Source organism: Falco cherrug, chromosome 2, assembly GCF_023634085.1.
Source record: "Falco cherrug isolate bFalChe1 chromosome 2, bFalChe1.pri, whole genome shotgun sequence".
In the NCBI taxonomy this organism is placed as follows: Eukaryota; Metazoa; Chordata; class Aves; order Falconiformes; family Falconidae; genus Falco; species Falco cherrug.
Window position 1 is genome coordinate 37807997 of NC_073698.1, and position 24094 is coordinate 37832090.

The 24094-nt window shown below is 36.9% G+C and overlaps 1 protein-coding gene across 1 annotated transcript in view; it reads right to left on the reverse strand.

The window, feature by feature from the left end:
• DIAPH3 (diaphanous related formin 3) overlaps window positions 1-24094 on the reverse strand; it is a 245986-nt gene that overhangs the window by 215790 nt on the left and 6102 nt on the right. The window contains exons 2-4 of the mRNA XM_055702362.1: window positions 18109-18141; window positions 6093-6266; window positions 365-469 (exon numbers count right to left, since the gene is read on the reverse strand). Coding sequence (XP_055558337.1) covers window positions 365-469; window positions 6093-6266; window positions 18109-18141 — 312 coding nt within the window. The remainder of the gene's footprint in view (window positions 1-364; window positions 470-6092; window positions 6267-18108; window positions 18142-24094) is intronic.

A 24094-nucleotide genomic window follows, 5' to 3' on the forward strand; every position in this document is an offset into this window, starting at 1 on the left:
ATCACAACATTAATTCTGTGCTGAAGTATAAAAAAGGCTAAGTAAAGGAATTCTTTTTAAACAGAGCTAGAGAAGAAAAAAGGTTCACATCAAACATTTTCAAGAAGTTTTCTAGAGAATCTTTCCATCTCCACTAATAGCCGCATATCTTTAGCAAAAAGAAATGCTGTTCTGCTCTGTGTACAGAAGATACACCTCAAGTACAAGTGAGTATCTTTCATTGCAGCTTCTAAAATAACAACATAATAATGTCCTTTAAAAATGTTTGCATTTATGAGAAACAAGTTAGTCAAAACTTTCCCTCCAATAGGAAATAAATCAAACATTAGGTCATTTTTTGTGTACTTCAGAGAAATTTACTTACAGACTTTGAAGCAGTGCTAATATATTGCATCACCATTTCTTTTTTGGTATTAAAATCCTTCTCTCTCAGTGGCATTTTCTTGTCTTCATTTAAATTCATATCTTCCTAGAATAGGGAGGGGGAAGAAAAAAAGTAATTTTAAATGCCATCCAATGACAGAGTTGTTTAACTATGAAACTTATTTTTACAAAATTAAGACACAAAAATTTCTTACAACGTGAATCTGAGCAACTGAAAGCTCTTATACAACCTTTTCATAAGTTAGATGACACTCAAAACCATAAAATCCTTATCCATCTTCCCTAGCAACTCAGACAAAAACAGTTAAGTATGCCAGGATAAACCAGTCTATCACAACCATTGCTAGCATAATGTCTTCCTAGAAATCACGGAGAGTTTCACACGCACTAACTAAAGTACATAAAAGAGTTATTTAACACTACCTAAATAATTTATAAACATACTCAAACTGGTCTATTAGAAAGATCTTTTTAGTGATATATGCATTTGATCCATAATTCTGTTCCTCAATTCCCAAATACTTAATCCTAGGCAGCAGAATCTGCTTTGCACTGAGATTGGTTCCAAAATAATATTCACCTTTGCAAAAGGTTAAGGGCCAAATTCTCGATGATTTCATCATTAAATCAACAGCTTTAACTGCTATCAAAACCTCATCACAATTCATTCATTCCAACGTAAATGCAGAGGTCAAAAAGAACAGATGCAGAACTACATTCAAAGCCACACAGCAGCTATTCATTGACATTTCTGACACAGGGACTGCTCTTGCCTAGAAATGCTCTGATCACTGCAATCAGTTCCACATCTGTGAGAAATGACATTTCCTATTACACTAGAGGTTTAAATAAATAAAAATTGCTTTAAGAAACAATTCAAGCACTCACACATACAAGTGCATACAGTACTACTATGGTCACCCAAGCTCAGCCAGGATTACCACAGTTTTGTTATTTTCAGCTAAGACTCACGAGGTGAATCCCCAGCAGCTTTGGCAGGAACAATGCTACAAAATCAGTGGGTAACCATCTTGATATCAAAGCTATTTTACCTAAGCAAAAATTAATGACAAAGAGCAAACAAACTCATAACCTTAGAATTCTAAAAAAAGCTGAAGACCAACATTTTATACTACACTAAAACTTTACTTCCCTTGTGTTTCACTAGTTTTCCTAATGAATAGCACAAAATCCAGGACAGTTCCTAGAAACATTTAGTTTTGCATAAATCTGAGCTGCAAGAAGACAGCTGACCCCTTAAGTTGAACTTCTTCCAAAATACAATTAGGGCAATTTTGTGTAGATTCTGGATTCCCAGCCACCCACGCCACCCCACCCCACCCACCATGTTACTGTTTCCTTTCCTTAAGGACTAGAAAGAGTTCCTCACTTCAGTCCAGTATGCATTTAAATTATTACAATTCTTACTTATTATTAAATGAGTATTTTTATTATTTATTTGATACTATATAGTGTATTTATAGCATATTTTTATATTTGATACTATATATACAATATATTATTTTATATTTTTGGTATCAAATAAGTACAGGATGCTTGTAAAAAATTCTTTTATTCAAGCAGTAACAACACAATCTTTTGCCTCTTTGGCAACTTGTATACTGGTGTTACTTCATACATCTGAAAACAAATGCAAAACAACTTTGTCTAAACAGGCTGGAAGAAAGAAGGCTACACATGCTTCATCTTTTCTCATTGTTCTGTTCTTCAAAATACTGCATTTCTATCATCAAAAAATTCATAGAGAAACTATTTGCTTTATGCCTAAACCAAAATTCCAGCAGTCCACAAAGACACACGCATTCCTGAATATTTTGCAACTTGCCACATGCTAAATCAAGTGTCAGGGACACTATCTTGAAAGGGCATGCTGCATTTTCTAGTTTTGCTTGGATTAAAGTGAAACAAGAAACTACTATGATTTACTTAATGATGGGAAACCTGGTGTGATCCAAAAATGGTGGACAGACTCGAATATCCATACTAAAATAAAAATAATAATAATTAAAAAAAACAGGCTTAAATACAGGTACAGGTACTTTAAAAACAGTTGGGATCTTGTATTATCTGCAAAGAGATCATTTTCTTCCAAGACACATAAAAAATTGGAATTTTTTTTGGTATGTACACACCATTTAGAAGAAAAGTGAAAAATATTTACCTGTCTCTGTCAAAGCTTACAAATGTCACTGCACTTTTTTTTTTTTTTTTATGAGAAAGAACATATCATCAAGCACAAAAAGTTGTGTCTTCAGTATTTCAAAATCAAAAACTTAAAGTAACCACTTGCTCAAAGGAAGGGTACATGAAGGCCGTTAAACATGCAGTTAAAAGGTCAGGTGGACACCTTAAAATTTAAAACAGTTACACAACAAATCTGAATATTTTAATTTACTAGTCAAGCATTCAGTCTTTAATTACACAACTAGCCAAGACTTTTACAATTCAACAATTAATTCTGACATAGATATATTATCAGTAAAGATCTGGGGACTGCTAAAAGGCATTTAAAATAAGAACTTTTATAAATATTTTTTCAATAACAAATTCTTTCAGAGCCAGAAAAATACTACAACTTAAAATTCTCATCAACTGCTCAGAAATCTTTACGCCTTATCTAAAACATTTCCTTAGCTTTAAAATGGGGGATGGGGGGGGTATAATTGAAATCAAGTCAGATTGCTACAATGTTAGTATTCCCTCTAGCCTTTCATTTGTTATCTTATCTTGTTACAGGTATTTCTCATTTTATGTAACATTTCGGTTTAATTCATTAATTCTATTAAATGCCCAACAATATATTTATGCCTATTTTTATTACCAGGCAACACCTCCGTGGAGATATGAATAGAACAACCCATACTATGATTTACTAAACCCAAGCCCAGCTTGACATTACCAAATAAATTTGGGTTTTTCCTTCAAGATCCAATAAAAGTCTTTGGAATGCTGTGCCTCAGGATTCCTTTCCCCAGGGACAGAATTGTATAGCAACACTGGCTTCAAATGAAAATACTCTTTACTTGTATATTAAATAAGAGTAGCTGTATTTTATTTAATACTTAAATTGTATTTTTAAAACCTACATAAATAGAAATGTAAGAACACTGAAACCAAAGTATTCCATTTTAAGTCTCACAAAAATATATGGCTAGATCTTTCTCAGTGTTTTCTGAGAATTACCACATCTTCAGTACCTTGCCTGCAATATGCCAGTTTGGGGCTTTTTTGTAACAACATTGAAATGCATGTATATCCTACCTAAAGGGGAAGAAAAGCAAATAAAAATAAAGCTTTCCACATTAGCCTGTAGCTACTGCAAAGTTCATTCTTCTGTTTAAAGCAGTTTTGTACTTTGCAGTCTTGCAATTAAGTTTTCTGAAAAAAACCTTCAACTTAAATAACAAAGAGAAAACAAAGGGCTTGTTTTTCCTGCAAGAAATACCTAACTTCTAATCACATTAGAAAAAAGAAAAGAAAGGGGGAAGAGAAGGGGGAGAAGTAAGAAACCTATCAGTACAAACTACATTCCATAATCCTAGATGAAATGGCTGATTTATTTACAGGAAATACTGCCTTTGTGCATGCACTAAGAAGTAATTTCTACATTGTTTTTAACAAATGAAAAATCATTGAAGCAATTGATTTCTACGTATTAGAAATATTCAATGGTAAAAGGGGTACATCAGACATGGCTTAGTTTATAAAATACTTCCAGTCAATTATTTTATATTTTTTTTCTTAAATCATTTAAAGTTATTCTACAGGTGAGCAATACCTCTTTGGAAAATGTGCATTAGTCATTTCATATGGATATTTTCCTTGTAGCACTGACAGAAACAAAAGGAGCTAAATAAGAGTTACTATTATTATTATTAGGTTTAACTATCTGGTTTTATGAGCAATTTCATAATTTTTGCCATCAAAACCACTTAGGATACCACTACATAGAAGAGTGAGAGAAAGAAGCAGTATGCATCCAGGAAAACCCAAAGTATCATGTAACACATTCAGTGAAACTTCAGAATTTGGAAACTGCTCACCTGACTATTTTTATTTTGTGCAAAATTAGTTCTAAAAGCCTGGCTACAACATTTAAATTATTCACTGGCCTACCCCCCAAATCACTTAATTTGATCAGAACAGCAAACTAGAGGATATAATATATAATAACTATGTAATCTACTGTGACAAAACTAGCTTTATTCTAGACCATTCAAGTGTAGATAATTTGAAGAATTCTTTCTGGATTACATGTTATAGCTAAAATAACATTGATAAAGTAGTTTACCAAAGACAGTTGAAATGCTTCATTATTCAATGAAAATAGGAAAACATTCACATTATCCAAGATGTCATCATTACATCATATTTTTGCAAAGTAGTTACAAAATTGGAATTCATTATTTCAGGGTCCAAGGGTATAAGAATTTCTGTTTACCTAGACACACAATAATAGGTTTCTGAGGATTTACTGAAAGTTTACATTTTTTAAAACATAGTCTCAACATCACACACTATCCTACACCAGAATCTCTGTGGGATGGTAAAGAAATACAACCTACAGTTATGTAGCAGGGAGCGTGCACAGGGAGGCATACCTTCAACTTCTAAAAAAAACCAAAACAAACAACTCTCCCATTTCCAAACATTTGAGCAACTGCCATTCACAGTGAATTTTTTAACAGAAGTAAAATACCCTAGACACCAAAGCACACCAAGAAAAATGGACTATGTGAGAACAAGTACAAATACTAAAGTTGATATAGTAAGTTACTCCCCTCCTTCATCAGCTTAACCATGAAAATACTGAATACTACCTTTCAGTCATAGCTCTCAATAGTGGTGCAAAAGAACCTTCAAAACTAATATAACATTATTGAGTACTAAGAAATAAAAATTCCATAATGGTACTTCTCTCATAGCACATTTAATTTCCTCCACATCCCAGCATCTGGTTGTCCCTTTGTGTTTCAAAAGTTACTTGTTACTTGCTGTGAGGTAGAGAAAGAAATAGTAATCTGGACATCACTCCTCTTTTAATGCCTTCTTGTGCTCTTCAGATTGCAGTCACTCTCTTCCCTCACGGCTTTTCCATGTTTAGTTTTCAATTGCCCAAAATGTCATCATCATCATCATCATCATGATGACAAAAAACCTCAACCTACTGAGGTGGTAACTATGCCACATGATCTTTCCAGCAAGTGACTGCTCTTTTGTAGCACAGTTAATGACAGCTAAGGAAGAAAGCAAATTTGAGACTGCATGTGCAGACAAATACTGCTTTGGAGGCAAGAATCTTAAGGTTTTTTTGTGCCAGAGTGACATGGAATATAAGTTCAGAACAAAACCCTGTCATGAAATTCAAAGGCATAAAATCCCTCTGTAAACATTTCACATCATCTTGAAAACAAGCAGGATTCCCTGTTTCTTGTTCCTCCTGAAAATCGGTTGCATAAACTCACTTCTAATAACCAGAAACTTCTAGTTTCCATTTTAAGTATATTCAGAGCAAAACCTTGTCAAAATAACTCAAAGACTTCATCCCCCGAAAAACACCCTAAAAAACTCACAACAACAACAATAATTCAGGTAAAGATCAGAACACATGCACAAAAGAAGGCTCCACCTGTCAGTTAGCCATGTTGGCATTCTTTAAGCAAAAGAAATCAGCATAAGACTCTTACCATCATTTTTTCAAACAATGCTATGATTTCTCTTTCCGACAGGGGTTTTGGAGCAAAATCTTCTGTATCCATAGGTGTGGATGACGACTCCATAGAATGTGACTGCTTCATATGCAACAGAGGAGGCCTTTCCTTTTTACTTCCTGGAATTCTTATACTGGCAAATCTATCCAACTGAAAACAGAAAAGGTATAACATATCACATATTGTTTCCATTCTATGTAACCCTAATTAAAATGGGTGTTCTTAGAAGGAAAACATCCTCATTTTTCTGTGGTAAATTGCCTGTTATTTAACTGCCTAATTTGGAAGGGTTCTCCTAAAGATACATGTAACAGTCAGTTGTCTAGCACTTCAGTTCACAGACCCGAATCCCATTACATTATGGAGAAGTCATGCAGAACATGAGAATTTTAGAGAAAGTTTGGAGGAAAAGATATCTACAAAACCAATTTATGAAGTGTTCTTCCCAACCATTACGTGTAAAATATGAAATATTTTAATCATATTATGAAAAAACATATTATGAAAATATGATCCAAAACTTAGTGCCTTTCTGTGTTCCAATTCTTTAGAAAGTCATTTAAGAGAAGCATAAAAAACATCAGCTTCTTTAATAAAGCTAAGTAGGATACACTCATTAATAATCCTTAGGATTTATCACTAACATGATAACCACTCTGACCTTACCCTTTCAAGGGCCAAAAAAAATGTCTTTGAAAAAGTGGTTTGGATTTGGGGGTTTTTTTTAAATGGTTACATATTTATCAACTTTTCAATAACAACTTACTAAGTGAAATTTTAAACATGTTCACTGTTACAGCTTATGTATTTTAATGTATATGGGCAAGGACCAACAGAGCACAAAAGCAGCTGACACTCAATGAGATGTGCTAAATATTAATTATCTTTGTAGCAGCCTTTTGAACAGATGTGAACAGCAATATTATGCTTATCAACACAGAAGGAAGTTATGGCAGCATTTGATGCCTAAGAGATTTCAGACAAGACTTCAACCATATCAATAGACTTACATTGTTGAAATTCTATGAAAAAAATAATTCGAGGCTTCAGTATGTTTTGAAGATAAGTATCTTGAGGTATCACTTAATAAATACATCAAAGTTACCAAGCTAAATGACAAGTAAAGTTATTATATTGTCTGTGGAATTAAGATCAGAGAGCGCCAAGAAAATTAGTAGCAAAAATTGGGTACAAGTGTTCCACTTTAGTCAGAGCAAGAATCGACTGAGACATACATGAAGAGAGGTTTAGAGGAAAAACAGTAAGACTTTAATCCTTCCTGTTCAAAACTGAAAAGAAACAGGTTTTGGAACTCAGAAATAGACTGTAAGCCACTCACACATTGTTGTAGAACATGCAAAAGCAGAAAATTAAAATAACATTAACATAAAAGAGCCCAGCATCTATGATGGGGCCCTTCAGTGTCACATCAAACCAGCAGGCAATGAGGAAAGCACACTACAGGAATAATTACATAGGCAAGACCGAGGAAGAAAGAGAATGTAACAAAAGCAAAAGGGAGGGTAGCAACATTAGAAGTAAAGTATAGAGTCATCAGTGGCAAAAACCATCTTACATCTTGACCAGACAGCAATTTCCCTTATGTCTTTAAAAATCAGAAGTATATGGTAAGCAAGGCGGAATGAAGCCAGACTGCAAACTTCAATTAGACTGAAATCTTTTAAAAAAAAATCATAAGAGGTTTTTCTTCTCAAATAATGGCTTTCACAGAGCACTGATGAAAAGCAACACATCTGCTCCAAAAAACAAGTTAGTCAGTAGCTTCTCCATGCCCTGCTGTTAGCTATCAAGTACATAACCTAAGAAACAAACCACTGTATTTGAAGATTCTTCGTACACTGACTTGAATCAGGAGTAGAAGGAAGACGTATTGGTTGAGAAAAAAAATTTCAGCCCATGGTTCAGTCAGCAAAGAATTGACTAAATTATGTTTGAGGGGTGTGCCCTACACTTCTTATTGCATCTCTCCTGCAAGATTTCAGACCCTTCCTTATAGTCCATATTCCCCATGTCCTGCCTGCCTTCCCCTGCTCCATGCAGCAGCAGCAATAGCAGGTTCTGGCCAGACAGAAGAACCACGCTAGTCTCTGCCATGAAATACCCCATGCAGTCCCAGAGCTATTCTTCCTCCACTAGGAACAGGCAACACCAATTCAGGGATAAGAACCTTGAAAAGCGATTATTTAAGTTGTTCACATTTTTAGTTTATGCTTTCTTATTAAGCTCCTCTTGAATGCTAGACTGTATGGCAGATGTTTTGCAACATTACAGATTAGACCATAAAATTCATATTCCCCATATTTACCATATCCTATACCTCTCATCCCAAACAAGGGAAGCACACTCTTGGAATATATTTCATCAGGTAGAATATGGAAGACAAAGTGAGATACTAGGATTATAAGCACATTTAAATATTTGTCAAAAAAATTACTTTAAAACAATGCAGTCTAAAGATAAGATTTCCATACATTAAAAAAAGGAAATTCACAACAAGACCTGGACAGCAGTACAGTGTGGGTATTTTACAGACACTTCTCTCTTGAATTACACATTGATAATGTTTCAAAAAAGTTAGCACCTCTCAATATTCCATATAGGTGAATAATTTCACGGTCCACAGAAAGCACAATACAAAAAGAACAGAAATTTCATTGCTTGGCTGTAATGAAATCTATTACTGATACTGCTGGCAATGCAAGTCCAGAGAGGAGGAAACAGCAAAAATATAGTTCAATAATCTTCCATGCTACATCAAAAACATTTTAATTCAGGCTAACCAATGAAGAATAATTAGTTAGCTTTGCTACAAAGTGTCACTACAATTTAAAGCAGGTCTGATCTTCTACCTTTTCTAAAGATGTCTGCCTTTTTTTAATTTTACCAATAAATACATATAGACCCATACAGGAACAGTGCTTTAGGACAAGAATTCCCCTAAATGGACAAACTTTTCCCTGAAGGTCTTTATAGGGCCAACATTCAAATTAACCAAAAAATTAAGTGTTTCGTATATTCCTGATAGAAAATTATTTCCACAGTAAAGTCTCTGAAATTCTCCTAACATCTGTTTTGATGCACTGATGGAACTCAGAGTCAATTATCCAGAGTTAAGAGTTCAAAGGCAATAAGAAGAAAATAGGAGTACAACTAAATACTTCTGGGCACTCAAAAGAGAAAGCTAGAATTACTCTTAATACACTATATGAAAACATTACAAGGAATCTCTAACCACCTCATTAATTCAATCAACAATCTATTTCTACCATCACAGCACAGTGTTACTGAAGATGAGGAAAACTGTATTTCAGACAGATAATCTAAAAAGAAACAATAGTAAAATAATTAGAGTATAAAAATACTTCTGAAATATTCACTAAAAACTATTCTAAATTGTAAAAAAAAACAAAAACCAAAAAACCTGAACTGCTCACATAACCACAATATAGGCTCCATAGTCATCTTAAGTTTAAAAATTATGTGATATTGAAAGAAGTGAAAGTAACTAAAAAGAAAAAAAAACTTTCAAAGATAGAAAGATTTTCCTATCCAGAGGTAAGCATAATTCTACAAATAATGCAGAGACACCACAATTTTGTTAGCAAAATCTAACCAAGACAGTCCTAAGTCCTTCTGGTCAAAATGCAGGTGGGTTTGGTCTGGTTAGCTTTGGGTTTGGTTTGTTGTTTTTTGGTGTGGGTGGGGTTTTGGGGGGGGGGCGGGTTTGGTATCTTTGGTGGGAAAGAAGAGGAAGAGGAGGGAAAAGATAAGCAAAAATTAACTAGGGCATCAGAGACACTATTAAAAATATAATTCACACAATTTTCATTCCTAAGACTAGATCCCCCCAGGAGTCTTTTCTCATGAACTTAAAGCAATGGGCTGTTTGCATATATTTTAGCTTTTATGTCTTTATGCCTCCCACTTCCAGAGACTGGAGCATCTGTTAAGTATAGTTTATTCTGCCAATCTGAATCCTCTATGAAACAAAAATGGCAAGGCAACTGAAAAACTCTTAACATCAGAAGTGAAACACAGTGAATAAACTATGGTCAACACCTCAAAATGAGTTATCATGAGACTGCTTTTTCGTAACATTTTACATTTACCAGCCTGAAGATTCTCCTTGGTAGAAACTATTATTATGGCCCCTTTGCACTGTAATAGGGTTTAAAACTGTCTAACAGTAGTGTTCCTTCCACTGCTTTGCTCCATCACAAAGCTTCCTGAACTACAGCTTCAGAAGTACAGCAGCCAAACCCTACTGACAAGCTCTAGCAACATATAAGGTACAAAGCAAATTACTGTATATACACAGGAGCAATGCTGACAGCATCCACACAGGGAAAAGTTGTCTCACACATCTTGTCTGCCAAGTGATTATTGAATGATGTTGTTGTCACATGACTTTAAATATAAAACATTGTGCACACAATGCCAAAAAGATCTGAGCTACACCTTTTTATTAGTAGAAGTACAAGAAAATATGACTGCTTATTTCAAATGGTATCATCAGAGCAATATTCAAATTCTATAAAGATTTAATTTTTAATGAATATATTTTCAACAGAGCCACATTAAATGACTCAAAAGAAAGCAAATGACACAGGTAGGACACATCAAAAGCTTTCTTCAATGCCCATAATCCTTATGAAGAAAAAGGGGAAAGGAGATGTATGCAGCTGGATAAAGACTAAAGGATAGGACTGTCTCTTAAGGCTATGTGCTAAGAAGTCCATCTGCACACAAACAGAAAACCACAGAAAGAGAATGGTGGGTGGTGGAACTGAAATAATACTTTCACTGGTCTCATCACAGGAACCATTAGCTCATCAAAGGCTTATCTCCACAAGCCCAGATAAATACAGAAGCACGATAGCAGGTAGGAGGAACCCAAATTATTGATTCAGAGGAAGGGATGTGCTGTCTAGGTTCATCCCAAGACTACCCCAGCAAAACCTCTGACCTGTGGTCCAGGTCTGACAGCCACACCATAAGCCAACACAATCAGCTCTCCAGGACACCTTTCACACTGAGGGGTTACTGCTTACGGGTATAAGACATATTATGGGATGAAGAGGAAAAATATTTTGTGCAAGACTTACTTTACATGTTTAGGAGAAGAACCAAAGGCAGGGAAAAGGATGGATCTCAGTGATTTGAAGAGGAAGAAGCATGGACACATGATAGAATAAAGGGCCAGTTGTGTCTAAACAGTTCGCTAGTTGGCATATTTGTCTGGCTATGCCTTGTACCAAACCAGCACAGTCTGTCCTATCTTTAAATTATATCCTATTTCCAACTATTTTCCCGGGTGAGACCCTCTACTTCATGTGCACGTGTGTGTATGCAGGCCCATGTGTCAGCAACCGGATCAGACCGCGAGTCAGAAGAACCACAGCTCAGCAACTGGAAAGACCAGAGCAAGAGAACTTAAGTACCAGCAAACTTGGGTAGGACCTCAGTTGTGTCCATGGTGCCAGCAACTACAATCAGTGAGGGTGGCAAGCAAATGATCACTAGCAACTATCAAGCTGGACCAGCTAGTGAAAAGGCAAAATGGCCTGGAAGTGGGGAATGTGTATCTGTAAGGGCAAGATGACAGACAAGCTGGCTAAAGAAGGAATAATGAAGTTCTGGATAGCTGCCAGAGAGACCATAGGCTCAGGGGTCTGGGGGCGAGTAGGTGTCAATTGGGAAACGCACCTCTCTGTGCCCAAGAGTCTCTAAGGGGAGGCCACTGGGGAAGTTCAATTCCACACAGCTGAAGGGAAACCTAGCCGACCAATGGAGATTTTTGTCTGTGTGTGCACGTCGGTGTTTCTTAGAGACAAGGCCACAAGGAGAGTTGCCTATCAGAGGGGCCAGGGGAGCCCCACCAGCTGCCAAAGAGCTCTATCTGTGTATGCACACACACATGAATCCATGAGCAAGGAGGTCTTTGTCTGCAACCGAAGTGAGCCTGCAGGCTCAGGGTCTCACAGTACCCAGGTGCCAGCCACATGGAAGACTGGGATCTGGGGGCCAGCAACCAGGTAGTGAGCTTGTGAGCCCACCTGTTGGAGGGATTCACATCATATGTTTCCCCCAATGGATCTTCAACTTCATCAGCCAAAGAGTACAACAGGATGACACCCACTGTGCTGTTTGTGTTGACTTTTGTTGCCTGCCACGCACATACATGCATGTTGCATGCATGTGATTGCGCAGGTGCCTACTAGGAATACACTCTCAGCCTCACTACTGGTGGGACCTGCCAGGCATGGAGTTACAGCAGCCTTGTCTGTTGGGTGACAGAATTCATCTTCTCTCTTACATTTTCCCCTCCCTCACAGAACAAAGGATTTATTTTACCCAACAAGGCTCACACACTCAGAGCCACGTTGCAAGTAAGATCAGATATTGTTAGTGTAGGAACAATTTTTGCTACTTAAAAAAAAAATGCTAGAATTTTTCATAGTCATCTTGGTTGACCCTTAAGATCATTGAGTTTTAGTAGGCTATAAACCCACAAACCTGCTATCAAGCATTATACAATTATCTTCTTCACTGTTTGAAACTATTATTGGTATTCTAGGCACTCCCAAAATATGTAGAAAGCCACGACATATAGTACACTAAGGAAAGACGTAAAATGACAACTCTTGATAAGCAGTATTCACCCCTTCAGAGTTGATTTTGGACTGACTGCAAATTGGGTATCAGAATCTGATTCACTGATAGCAAGAGTAATAGCTGTAAGAGCTAAAATGAAACAACAGTCACAGGATGAATGGCAAAGTTTTATTTAGTTCTTATTTCATAGGCTCTATCACTACACTGACAGCGTAGAAAATAAGGAAGTGATTTTATGCACACACGATGGATCTGAAAATCAAAGTTACGAAGAGATCCACAATACAAACCTTCTGGCTCATCACACCTTCTGATCAGATCCCTAAAAAGTACATACATTTATGCTCCCATTTTGATCTTAGTGAAGATTTCTTATACCATTCTTCTGTAAAACAATGATGTCTATTGAATGTACACACTTAATATTGCAGGAATCAATGGATTAGTTATTGCTAGTCTAACCGCTGGCTCAACAGCTTACCAAGACATCACCTCCTAACAGAGCTGCTATGCATGCAGGAATGAAAGGTATTACTTCCCTGCCATCCTGTCTCCCTCATCTCCCTCCCCTCCCCCTCTTCATTCACACATTAGATCATTTATCTCTATATTAATAAACTCCTCAAAAATAAAATCTACCACATACATGTGTAACTATGATCACGATCACTGAAAGAATTCCCTAGTTCTGCCAATGCTCTGCTCCAACCTTCATTCAACGCATTTCTCAGTAACAGGGGACAACCTATCAGATGAGAATGGGACATCCACGGAACAACCTGATAGCATCAGCCACTAATGAGGGAACAAGACTAGCTAAGTGAATTCTCAAAGGGCTATCCATCTTTGAGGCTGTTCACATTTAACACAAAACTGACACATGCAGGACACCTTGTCAGTATCATTCTTATAAACACAGATGCTCTATTTAAAAGCAGAGTTTTAATTGCTTTATGTTGCTGAATTTGAACCAAATGTAAAAACCAAATACCACAATAGATTCTCGATTATATTTTACTTCAAGTTATTGTTTTAACTCTCAAAACTGTGGTGCTTACACTCAGTTTCCACTTAACTGAACAGTTTAGGTGGAAGGTGATTAACAGTTTACAGATGATAACTCCTAGAACAACACAGGAGATAACAGTAACTTTCCGAAGAATGCTGCTAACACCTCAATTTTCTGAATGTTCTGGGAACCAACAAATGAAGCTGAATTGACTAGCATGGCTGGTCTTACGTAAAAACACAGAGAGGAAGTGGGTGGGGAATAAGGGAAATTATCTAGCAGCAGAGGCTACTACATCAAGGACAGAATATTACATTATCTGGGTTTTACCTTTCTTCCCCATATCCAGATTGAAGCCCTCAGACCCAAACAGAAAACAGAACAGTAAGCACAATGCCAGAAAAAAAAAGAAAAAAAAAAAAAAAGAAAAAGAAAAAAAAAAGAATAAGTACTAGGAGGTTTTTGGAGAACAGCTTCCAACAGAGTTTAATGTGACTTTCACTGAGATAATTTGTACTACGAATGCTGGTATCAATGCAACTTGACTAAACAGCTGTGTATTATATACAGATTAGATACATAAAATGGGACTAAAAATGTATTTTTTACTTTGCATATAAAGTGTGTTTCCTATTGCCCATATTTGGAGCAAAAGCTTCTGTGCAACATCTTCTAGATCTCTGAAGTTAAGTTACCATGCACACTGTCCCATATCTAGCCCAGAGGATTTGATCTGGAAAGGGATGCTAACCATATTCGAAGTGGTAGACCTAATCAAACGTCTCATCACTGGCTGAGCAACCTAAATTTTGTTAAGTACACAAACACTATAAATATAAGCTATATTTCTTTATAAATACTGCTTAGACTGTATTTACTGTGGTGTTTGGATCCCAGCATTTAGAAAAAAATAGCAGCTGTACCAAATTAACAGATAGCAGATGGAAGAATTAGTTACATTTATTCAGGATATGAGAGGCCCACTTTCACAACAACAGCAAAATTAGTTTATAGCTGAAACATTAGCTAAAGTAACAAAAAAAAAATCTTACAAGAATTAACAACAAAGCTATCCTTTTTCAAGGTAAACAGTAGCACAGTACAGCGGCTTTGCTGTAGAAGATACACTGGACTGTGTAGATACAATGGGCTAAAGTTCCTTTGTCCATCACAGCCTTTGATTCCTTGGCTTTTCCTTTCTTTTTTCATTCTTGGAGACAGGGCTTACCAGATTACACATAAACTACATCAATCTGGATACAAGTTAACATATCAACTCAACAGCTGCAGCACACCATGTGGATTTGACATTTCTGGCACTAGCTCTGTGACTCCTGTGCTTTGGTTTAGCACAAAGAACAGTGATGTCTGGAACATGTAAAGCATATAAATCAAGTCATGCAAAATCCTCTCACGTTAGGGCTGAGGCAAACAGATTTGATGCCCCTGAAACAAGAATAAGAACCACTACTGTAACTCTTCACAGAATTCTGTTTCTTGAGCTGTACAAACCACATCAACCTACACTGATTTCATAAGACAAAACCAGTAAAATATTGTCCTCTGTAGCCATCCCAAATCCCTGTGCAAAACTCCAGGATATTCCTAGTGATGAAAATTAACCTGAAGGCTCCAGATCAAAAAGTTACATTGTAACAATTGGCTTGGCTCTTTGTCTTCTTCATCAGGTGAACACCAAAACTTCCACCCAAGGTAAGTTAAGGGCATATATACAACTAGAGGATGTCACTGCACTACAGGAAAATCTTTATTCTAAAAAAGTAGGCAACCCAGTGTCAGAGAAAAGTCCCGACTACATGAAAGGTGTTGTTTGCCATAAATGAGGTATCACAACTTCTGATACCTCATGATGAAGAGACAGGATTACAGAATTGTTACATTTTAGCCTGAACTGCAGTCTAGAAGTACTGCAGTCTTCTTTCTCCCTCTCCCTGCTCCCATTCTCATGAAGAAGCACACACATACATATACATATATATATGGACCATCGAGACACTGATGATCACTAAGCACAATTTTTCAGTAGAGTTCTGATGTGAAATACTACAGGTATGAAATCTTCATTTCCTGGCTGACGGCATAAAGGCAACAGTATTGCTTATAGCTTGGCTCTTCCTCTAGGTGTCTTTCTCACTTTGCCTTACAGATCTGTAGGACAAAAAGTACTGCCACCTTCAATTTTCAAGTTCACATGTTTTTGACTGCCCCCTATTTATATACTCAGTAAACACAATTTCACATCTGGAAAATCTGCTCAAATACTATGGCACATCTCAATCTCCCAGACATTTTGCTGGTCATTTTAGTAAAAGAAGTCAACAGCTCAGTCATGAAAGCCTACTGTAACACCCTGATTGTCCTGGTTTCAGCTGGGATAGAGTTAATTTTACTCTTAGTAGCTGGGGCAGTGCTGTGTTTTGGATTTGATGTGAGAACAATGTTGGCAGGACACCAATGTTTGTGGTTGTTGCTGGGTCATGTTTATACTCAGTCAAGGACTTTTCAGTTTTTTGGGCCCTGCCAGCGAGAGGGCTGGAGGGACACGGGAAATTGGGAGGGGACACAGCCAGGACAGGTGACTTGAACTAGCCAAAGAGGTATTCCATACCATATGATGTCATGCTGAGTATATTAACTGGGGGAAGAAGAAGGAAGGGGGGGACATCTGGCATCATGGCATTTATCTTCCCAAGTAACCGTTATGCATGATGGAGCCCGGCTTTCCTGGGGATGGCCAAACACCTGCCTGCCCATGGGAAGCAGTGAATGAATTCCTTGTTTTGCTTTGCCTGCATGCACAGCTTTTGCTTTATCTGTTAAATTGTTCTTATCTAAACCCTCAAGTTTTACATTCCTTTCTGATTCTCCTCCCCATCCCTCTGGGTGAGGGTGGAATGAGCCAGTGGCTGAGCGGCACTTAGTTACCAGCTGACATTAAATCATGACACTGATATTAACACACGACAAAGAATCAGTAGAACATTAACTACTCAGGAAAGAAGGAGAATTCAAGTTGGACAAAGCCCATGTCTTCATTTGAAACAATTATTCTTGGTGGATGGGGAACACACAGGAGAATATGAGTTGCATCAATTTATTTCAGTATTTTTGGAAGTAAATGCAATAAACCTACTGACTTATAGTGGCTACCGTTACAAGTTAGACAAGTCCAATAGGCTAAGGAAAGGACAACTGCAATAAGGCAGTGAGCTAGCCTCTTTAACAAAAAAAAAAAAAAACAAAAAAAAACCAAAACAAAAAAAAACCACAACAAACCACACCCACCAAACATACACACCACAGCACACAAACGGCTACACCCTTACATAACACGACCAAAATTAAGTTCTGGTTACCAAAAAATACTTTTGCTTTGATAGAACTGTGAACATTTCCTCAGCTCTCCGAGATAAAGCTTATAGAATGAAGGTTGTATTATCAACCCATCAGACTCAATTTTTTTAATAACCATTTCCAGCCCATGAAATTCTGCTAAAGAAATAGCAACAGGTGATTTAAGTCAATCTAGGAATGATAAGTGGAGGCATTATGCTCAACGCTACTAACTTCACATACCTAATCAAGAATAACCAGACCTTTGGTTCCTAAGCTAGGAAACAGCAGTGTTTCTTAGCACAAGTGTGTTGCATGCTGTCCAGCATAAAACTCTCTACACTTAAGCACTCACACACAAATGTACTTCAGCAAGAACTCTGTACAGCACTGAAGTCTTTACAGCTGATCTTTAGATGCCTACTTCCTAGGTAAATTCAAGGACCTTGTAAAATGATCCACTTTAAGAAAAACTATCCTTACCTACAAAAGAATAGTACAGACAATGAAATAGGTAACTTCAACAGCAAGAAAAAAAAAATCTGCTTTGTGATACAGAAACTCATCAGCTGTTCAAGAGACAAAGTTCTGAAAAGTGTTCCCATGACACTGAATATACCTAACATTGTTTCAACCCATTAATAATTATTACAAGCAGCTGTTAGTTTGTTAAACATAGCATTTTAAGCTAGCCATGCAGCCTAAGTAACTTTAGCATTAAACACATGATCAGATATCTTAACTATATTGCATGTAAATTGACACAATTACCTGTCAAGCTCATTTAGCCATGATTAGAGCATACTTCAAAGCCAACCATAGATTTTTGCTTCTCCCACTGTTACAGATAATTAACAGTTTAGTGAGACTTTGCTAATGAACTAAATTAACTTCACAATTAAGACAGTTTTTGTATTAATAAGGTTATTTGTATTGCATTAGCAATAAGGTTATTAGCTTAGCACAGCCAAAGCAAAACTTAAGTTGTCTTACCACATCATCTGTCAATGTCTTGATATTTAAGTGCTGTAAATCAAACAGGAAACCAGTTATGTCACAATTGTGCAGTAAAAAAAAACAAACAAAAAAAAAGCAAGTCTCAGTTATAGTTGCTGTTATTCAAAATAAGATGCGAGTTAAACTGTGTTGAATCATGCCACTTGAAGTAATAAATGTCTTGGCAAGCTGTACTTTGCTGGCTTACAATACACAGCAAGTTACACAGGGAGTACAGTGTAGATAAAAAAACCCAACCAAACAAACCTGTAATCTTATCCTTCGGCAGAATAATAGCAGAAAAATATAAATCAAGCACAGTTTGAAATGAGTTGTGGTTTATTATATTTTATAGCTAAATATACTACAAAAGAAGACATGTTCGTAATTCAGCTACTATACTTGTGTCTTCTCAAAATGTCTGGGAGCAAACCATCAAGGAATCGATCCAGATTCTAAAATCAATAGAAGAACATGGAGTTCCCCAGCAGTTCAAACTAGCCGCCAAGTTGCAACATTCCAACAATCAAGACTGTTGACTACCCTCTATGTGAAGAAGCAGAGCATGAAGTCATGAGTAGAAACTGACATAAGCATTTATTATTAATGATTCCAAAATTCTATAGATGATCACTTGCTGTGTGAAACAACAGTTACTGAACCAACTCTTCTGCTCTCCATGGCACATTTACAAACACTGCAAGCACTAAGACACACAGCTCTTGCACAAAACCAAAGAGCAGCACTGAAGAACAGTGGTGATGAGTCAGCATTGCAGAGATCCCATTTATCATTTTTATGAAGAGGCTGAGAACAGACTTGACAGGGAAATGGGAAGAATGTGAAGTCACATACTTAGTGAGATGAATTCTTCTATTTCTTAGACTCCTCTCACTACCTAGTATACAAAGCTTAGCAGCAGCCACAGCGATTGTCAATGACTATATCCAAATTAATCAGATTTGGAAACTCTTACTTTGTCTTCACCAAGTCAACAACACTTAGGCATCATTACTTATGACATCTTTCCTGGCTTGACCCTCAGAATTGAAGAACAATTTGTGTTAAGTAAAATGTTACCCCATGACAGGTCTACTCTGAATTTTGTCAAAAAAACTGAGGAAGAAGCATCTGATGAATGGCTATGAAATTAAAAAACAGTAAGTGACATGTAAGGAAAACACTCAGTGACATGTGAGGAAAACAGTGACATAGTGTAAGTGCTACCATCAAAAATTCAAAAAAAGAAAAAAAAGAAGCTAGGTCAGTACTGAACTTTTATGACAATCCCATTCCATGTTCTAATAGATGAGAATTTTTAATAAATAGCTTAACAACAACAAAATGAAAATATTTCAGTCCAGTCAGGAGACTGAAAATCTGTATCCCAGTATTCCCATTGGTGTTTTGCTGCAGGAGTAGTCCCACACAGCTGTGGAGCTAGGTTTTATGACATGTTCTTCGCATTCTGCTAAATAGCTACAAAGACAGCATGAGTGTTAGTTTCTGTCATTTGCAAGAGCTCACAACTTCACATTTAGCAAGTTGTTGGTGTAGTACCTCTATCCTTAAATGATCAAAGCTGCAGGAGAAAAAACAAGCATATGGTCTTACACTGCAACTTAGTAGCAAAGAACATAAAAATTTATTCCTTTTTCAAACACATGACTTAAATCATTACGCCTTAAGCAATGTGCAGATACCACTGTGAAGCTCCTCTGACGTGGCAAGAGACAGAGTAATCTGATTAGAATGAAAATGTTCTGTATTACATGCTTTGATGTGGAACTTCAAGACTCATGTCAAACGCATGCGCATGCCACAGCACAGACACAGGAAGCACAACATCAGGTTCACTTCCACTTAGGAACAGAAGCTGGGTGTTCCGCAACTGCTCTGTACAAGACACCAACATCATCCATGGAGTCAAGGCAATATTTTTCAGATTCTGGCTTTGTTCTTTGAAAAAGGCAAAAGTTAATGGGATAGTTCAAGCCAGTGTTGTACCTTTCAATTAACCTGTGAAATTCAGCAAGGGAATTTACTGTGGTAAAGGGTGAAAAGTTCCTCATTCTGTATATCAGAGCACCTCAATGACCCAGGTCATCTGACTAATTGGGGGGGAAATACCACGCAACCAATTAAGAACACCATAATAGTACAAAAAAACTCTATATAAGATGTAAGTCTTTTAAGTCTTCATCTTACTGGCTACCTACAGTATGGGAGTCTAAAAACACCAGCATAAGACGACCCCTTTCAGACAATGTTGTGGGGTCTGCTACAAGGAAGTGAACCTACTTAAACAGCACTCATCTATTAACACTGGTGACATATTTGGAGATTTCTTTATAAAGGAGGAGAAACTTCAATCAGACTACAATTAATGTTCAGATCTTTTCACACTCTAATATTAAAGGGCTATCTGACTTGCAGTAAGACATCTCAAAAGACTTACTCCAGGAATTTTATGTTATAATATCTCTCAGTCAGAAGAGCGGTTAAAACATGAGAACTTTTTCCCTTCTCCCTCACCAAGTCCTTATCTTCTGGCAAGGCTGTGCAATGTAAAACAGTTGCCAGCTTTCCTGGTCTTATGCAGTACTCAAGGATACAGATATGTGGAACACTGCAGGTAATCTTTAAAAAAAGAAAAATACCAACACAAGAAATAAGTAAATTTTACCATAATGGGTCTTTTAACAGCATTAGATGGGTGCTGTGACTGAAGGACAGGAGCATATTTTCATTCTTGCCAGGCCAAACAAACAAGACAAACACATTTCTAATGAGGGGAAAAAATAACTAGACCACAGTTAGGTATAAGTTGGAGCGTGTTAATACCACAGGAACATACTTTTATTTTCAGGCCTGGATATATCAGTCCACATTAGTAAGACATTCTGCTCAAGTGAACAGGTAGACTTAAACATAGGGCTGCAAGTAAATATATCTGGGTTAAGTAATATTCCTGTAGTATTCTGTTACTGCTAAAAACATTATATAATCTTACAGAATACTGCTTTGCAATGGATTAAAACACTAATATTCTATTCTGTGTCTTCTATGAACTACTTCAGACTAACAAAATTATTGCTTTGAGAACAGAGGAGCTACATACGAGTATTCCTCTAGTCCAGGGGTCCTCAAACTATGGCCCGCGGTCCAGATACAGCCCCCCAGGGTCCTCAATCCGGCCCCCGGTATTTACAGACCCTCCCGTCCCCACCCCCCCCACCCCTGCCGGGGGTTGGGGGGGGAAACCAAGCAGCTGCAGATGACTGCCTGCCACTTCATCCGCGCACCGGCCCTCTGTTTAAAAAGTTTGAGGACCCCTGCTCTAGTCTGTTTATCATGTAGAAAGTAGATACTCAATATTTAAAATATCCTTCATTTGTTTTTAAGTACATCAGTATCCAGTTTTCTAGTCAAAGAGATACAAAACCATGAAGAGATTAAGGAGTTAATTAGGATACTTCCGAAGTCCAGATTTATCAGTAGCATATACAGTTGGAAAAGCAGAAGTATCACCATTACTTAGTCTTCAGCTATAGAAACATATTTATAAACAGCTAACATTTTGAAGTTACATTCTCCAGGGTAGCTTAGTTTTTAGTCTGGGACACAGAGGAAGATGACATTTTGTTTTGCAATTCAGTAGAAGCAGTTTAGTTAAAGCTAAGTCACAATTAAAAAGAAGTGTATAGATGTATAATTTTTGAAGAAAGCAAGCAATCTGAAATAGAATTAACTCTTATTGAAGATTACATCCCTCAAGCATACTGATAAATAGCTGATTTCATTGGACACAGGACCTAAACATACATTCAGTGTATTTTACAGTTTTCTTGATAAGCTGTCAAAAGGCCGGATCTCAAAAACGTTGAAGATACTGACAGCCTTAGACACCGCAAGGTACAACAGAACACAACAACTGAGGTTCACAACACATGCACAGCAACAAAAACAAACTCACAAAACAGAAAGAGTACTGTGTCTCTTGAAAAGGTCATATATTATGAAGCCACATGTGATGCAACTTCTGCACCACTCAGCTAGGGAAAGTAAGCCAAATGCTATTTGGCTTCATACATATTCACAGTACAAAGCCTTATTGTCATACACAAGATGATGGTTTTATGTTGCATATACGAACAGTAGCATATATTGAAAGTTAATCTGCAAGACAGAGTTTAACAGGTTGAGTCATTGTCTACGTAATTACCCCAGTCCATTCCCAGTAGACAGAGTGAAATAAAACAAAGAAATGAGAAATGCCACTTAATTCGATCAACAGTACTAGTTGGGTCTTTTACGTCATTATATTCATTTCTCTATCTTTGCATATGCACATTGATAAACCTAATTCTATCTAAAAGTGGTACAAGTAGTCCCAGCAAACAGGACCAGAATTCAGCAGAATGTCACCTTCTCACATGGGGTTCTGGTCTCATGACTTCAGCATTTTTTCCACCAGCACCACAACTCAGTGTGACTTGGGCACAATGAACAATACCCTAGTACAATATAGGGTATAGCCTGTATCATCTAAAAAAGTTTTGGCACTCTAGCAAAATGGCTGCATCTAAATTCTCTGCAAGTACTCTTTTCACTATCACATAAACACAGAGTGACATTGCTTGTCTGACTTTCGGAATCAAACCAGCATGTTTGGTACATGAACTCAGACCATGCCTGGTAGGGATGGACATCGTTGGTATGCCAGAGAGGCAGACAAAGTCTGATTTGTTGATCATAACTAGAATCAGGACAGAGACAAGTACCCAGCCATACACTCCCGATATGAAAGGAGTTTTAGGCATGCGAAGTAACAGGATCACAGGAAGCTAAAAAAGAATTTCAGCATGAATGTCCTCCACGTTCTCCACCACACTGAAGTGCTTCCATTTACAAAAACTAAAAAATCCCACAGCCTGGTATCTAAATCCTCTTGGGGGTCTCCATTTTTATCTCCTTTGCAGAAGAAAACAAAGCAACAAAACCACATATAACACACTCTCCAAACCACCACATACATATGCAGTGCCTTTGATATATTAAGATCTTAGAGCTATAAGAAAACAAAAAAAAAGAAAAAAAAAAAAAGAAAAAAAAGAAAAAAGGGTAGTTTTAAGCAAGATGCAGTGAGTTTTAGAAAAACTGGCCAACTTCAGCCTGAATGCTGAAACCAGATAAATGAAAACTAAGGATGTACATATAAACACATAATCTCCTCTGTACCTTTTTAAATTAGAAAACGAGAAAGAACTCATCACACACTACCATTAATTCTATCACCAAAAAGATTCAACACTAGCTGTTTTTTCCCCAAAGGCTTTTCTCTAGCAGAAACACAACCAGAAGACAAAAGCAGGGATTACAAGGAAACCTGTAGACTTGGAGGAGATGTGACTTGGATGACTACAGTGAATGCTCTTACTTTAGGATCTCCTTTGTCATATTTCCTCAGTAATTTTGCTATCTCCATCTGTAAGCGCAATTTGGAAACTGCTGCATAACCCCACAGAATTACCTACTTTTAATTTCCAATATACTACTTCAGCATTTATTTAATGGCTTTATCACACACTTTCTGTTGCTTGGAAAGCAGTCTGAAAAGCAATCGGGGCAAAATTATCTTAACATGACAGTTTCTACACAGCGATATTATTTAGACATTGACGAGTTAAACTCAAAATTGGTGCTTACAGGTAAGATTATATAACAAAGTGCCAGAACAGAGCACTAAAATTTAATATCATAACCCACAGTGTTAATTCATGCCAACAAAAATAACAGCATGAGGAATTCACAGTTTTACAAAGCTGCAATAAAGTGTTTTAGGTAACATCTGTTCAACAATCATTTCTTTAAAACGCTAATTTAAATTCAAGGTCTTACACTGCAGCATAACTGCAGCAATAATTCAGTCACTTTGTAATTAAAGATATTGACACAGATCGATCTTACCTTTCTACTCTAT